Source organism: Candidozyma pseudohaemuli (genome assembly GCF_003013735.1).
Source record: "Candidozyma pseudohaemuli strain B12108 chromosome Unknown scaffold00004, whole genome shotgun sequence".
NCBI lineage: Eukaryota > Fungi > Ascomycota > Pichiomycetes > Serinales > Metschnikowiaceae > Candidozyma > Candidozyma pseudohaemuli.
In genome coordinates this window covers 805,437-808,384 of record NW_020194438.1, presented here as the reverse complement: position 1 = coordinate 808,384, position 2,948 = coordinate 805,437, and the positions used below count along the sequence as shown (strand labels likewise).

The window sequence follows — 2,948 nt, the reverse complement described above, 5'->3', positions numbered from 1 at the left end:
CCCTCGTTTATGTTGCAGTGATCATTCTATTGGTATGGATTGGAGTGAGAGACGAAATAACCATCATAGTGGCTATCGTTTTTGGCGCCTTGGGTATTGCCTTGAGGCAATCCTGGACGCTAATTGCAATGTTTTTGCTCTTTTCGATACTTTATCTTTTGATACCGCGTTTTTTACAGGGTGTTTTTGGTGGACCGAACTCCGCTGCTGATTCAGCAGTGGGGAGGGCTGAAGAAGTCTCGATTTAAATGGGTGTTCGTGTCATTTGTGGAAGAAAAAAATGCTTATTTTGCTGGAAGACTCATGGAATTGCCTTTCAAGGACACCAAGTATTCGGAGGTAGTATGGAACCAGAAATCTGAATCAGATCATATTCGACTTATTCAATGACTAAAAAAATCCTTTTTTGAAACCAAACTCCAGTCTCGGTCCATTGCCACGCCAAATGAGAAAGAGTCATGAAACAAAGTGCCATTGAGACCCCAAATATGGAAATATTTGAAACGTCAAAGCCTTTATCTATGAAAAAGTCTGAAACAATTCGTACTATAAATATGGACAGATTTCCCTACGTTTTCATCACGCAAAAATCAAACAAAATGGCCGCTCAAACTACTACTCAAAACAAGAACAACGCTCCCAAGGACAACAACTTGAATAAGCCCGCTGGTCCTGGTGCTGTGCCTTTCATGTGCACAATTGTCTAGATGAATAAATTCATATCTTTTTATCATAAACTTCAAACAAATTACTTATTGTAGGACAAACTGAACGATGCATCAGCGACTACTTCAAAATACATAAAACTTTCATTAAAAAGGATATCTATAGGGGGTCTTTTTGAGACTCTCCCTTGGTATGGAAATAGGGATGAAACCCTTAAACAATTATCTGAATCAACGTCAAGAAAATAGCAAAAAGTCCTGATACCTTAAGGTTCGAGGCTGAAGCTTCGTATGAGGATACGGCTGGGATTCCCGTGGCAGGAGAAGAGGCCAGTGGGTTACCATATTGCGAACCGCTTGGTTGGATAGCGATCGATGGGTTAGGCTCATCAGTACCTGTAGCTCCGGTGTTACTTTCAGTGGCAGAAATGGTGACACACTTGCCGTAGTTACAGATGGTCAGGTCAGTAGCAGGTGCTGGCTGCTCAGGAACGGTGTTTCCACCAGGTCCATTGCTCACACCGGGGCCGTTCGAAGGAGATGGGTTCTCGGGATTAGATGGCGTGCCCGATGGTACTGGTCCACCCTCAGTGTTGTCACCACCTGTTCCTGGAGTTGGAGCAGGCTGTGTTCCACCGTTGGTAGGAGCAGGCTGTGTTCCACCGTTAGTAGGAGCAGGCTCGGTACCACCGTTAGTAGGAGCTGGCTGTGTTCCACCGTTAGTAGGAGCAGGCTCAGTTCCACCGTTAGTAGGAGCTGGCTGTGTTCCACCGTTAGTAGGAGCAGGCTCGGTTCCACCGTTAGTAGGGGCAGGCTCGGTTCCACCGTTAGTAGGGGCAGGCTCGGTTCCACCGTTAGTAGGGGCAGGCTCGGTTCCACCGTTAGTAGGGGCAGGCTCGGTTCCGCCTGTAACAGGACCTGTTGTTGGCACCGGAACATCCAGAGTAGTACCAGTTCTAATCGTGGTCGTCGTGTCGTGTGGAACGTCGGGCGTCGCGTTAGGGCTGGTCAAAGATGATGTGTCGACACCACCTGGTACGTTGGGTGTTGATGCCGTAGATTCAGTAGTAGCAGCAGGAGTGTCCTGGCCTGGGCTGGTGGTTGTCAAACCTGGATTCTCTGTCGTCTGTGGGTCGTTGGTGGTGAAAGCGTCAGTGGTGACGGAGGTGAGTCCGATACTGGTCTGTGTAGGAGGGACGGGGGTATTGGTCAAGTCCCATGGTCCAGACGAAGATGGAATGTTGACAATCACAGTGCCAACCGTGTCCGTTCCCGAAGGTGGTTTGGTCTCAGTAGAAGGTTCAGAACCCGTCCACGTAGATGTCAAGGTGGTAAAGTCTCCGGTAGATGGAACCTCAACCACGACAGTACCAACTGTGTCAGTACCAGCTGGTGGTAAAGTAGTTGTTCTGGTTGTAGAACCAGTCCATGCGGAAGTCAATGTTGGAGTTCCGGTTTCAGAAGGAACCTCAACCACGACAGTGCCGACAGTATCAGTGCCGGCTGGTGGCAAGGTCGTAGTTCTGGTAGTAGAACCAGTCCAAGCGGATGTCAATGTTGGAGTTCCAGATGGTGGAACCTCGACCACAACGGTTTCCTGGTCACCCGATTGAGTAGGTGTCAAAACAATAGTTCTGGTGGTAGAACCAGTCCAGGTGGATGTCAATGTTGGAGTTCCAGATGGTGGAACCTCGACCACAACTGTTTCCTGGTCACCCGATTGAGTTGGTGTCAAAACAATAGTTCTGGTGGTAGAACCAGTCCAGGTGGATGTCAATGTTGGAGTTCCAGATGGTGGAACCTCGACCACAACGGTTTCCTGATCACCCGATTGAGTTGGTGTCAAAACAATAGTTCTGGTGGTGGATCCGGTCCACGTAGAAGTCAACGTAGATGCTCCATCGGAAGGCACTTCAACAATAACCGTGTTTTCGTCGCCCGATTGAGTGGCAGTTAAGGTCGATGTTCTCGTGGTGCTACCGGTCCAAGTAGAAGTCAAAGTTGAGGCACCGGCAACGGTCACTGGAACCTCCACAACGACAGTGTCTTGGTCACCAGACTGCGAGGCACTCAAAGTAACAGTTCTGGTAGTAGAGCCAGTCCATGTGGAAGTCAAGGTTGAGGCATCAGTAGCAGTCGCAGGCACTTCAACAACAACAGTGTCTTGGTCACCAGACTGAGAAGCACTCAAGGTCACAGTTCTGGTAGTAGAGCCAGTCCAGGTCGAGGTCAAGGTCGATCCCTCAGTAGATGGGACCTCCACAACGACAGTCTCCTGTTCAC

The 2,948-nt window shown here is 49.0% G+C and overlaps 1 protein-coding gene across 1 annotated transcript in view; it reads right to left on the bottom strand.

Moving 5' to 3' along the window:
- Positions 1–879: 879 nt before the first annotated feature.
- C7M61_002447 (uncharacterized protein) overlaps positions 880–2,948 on the bottom strand; it is a gene marked incomplete at both ends in the record, with an annotated part of 8,308 nt that continues 6,239 nt past the window's right edge. Inside the window, one exon of the mRNA XM_024857821.1 lies at positions 880–2,940. Coding sequence (XP_024714320.1) covers positions 880–2,940 — 2,061 coding nt within the window. The remainder of the gene's footprint in view (positions 2,941–2,948) is intronic.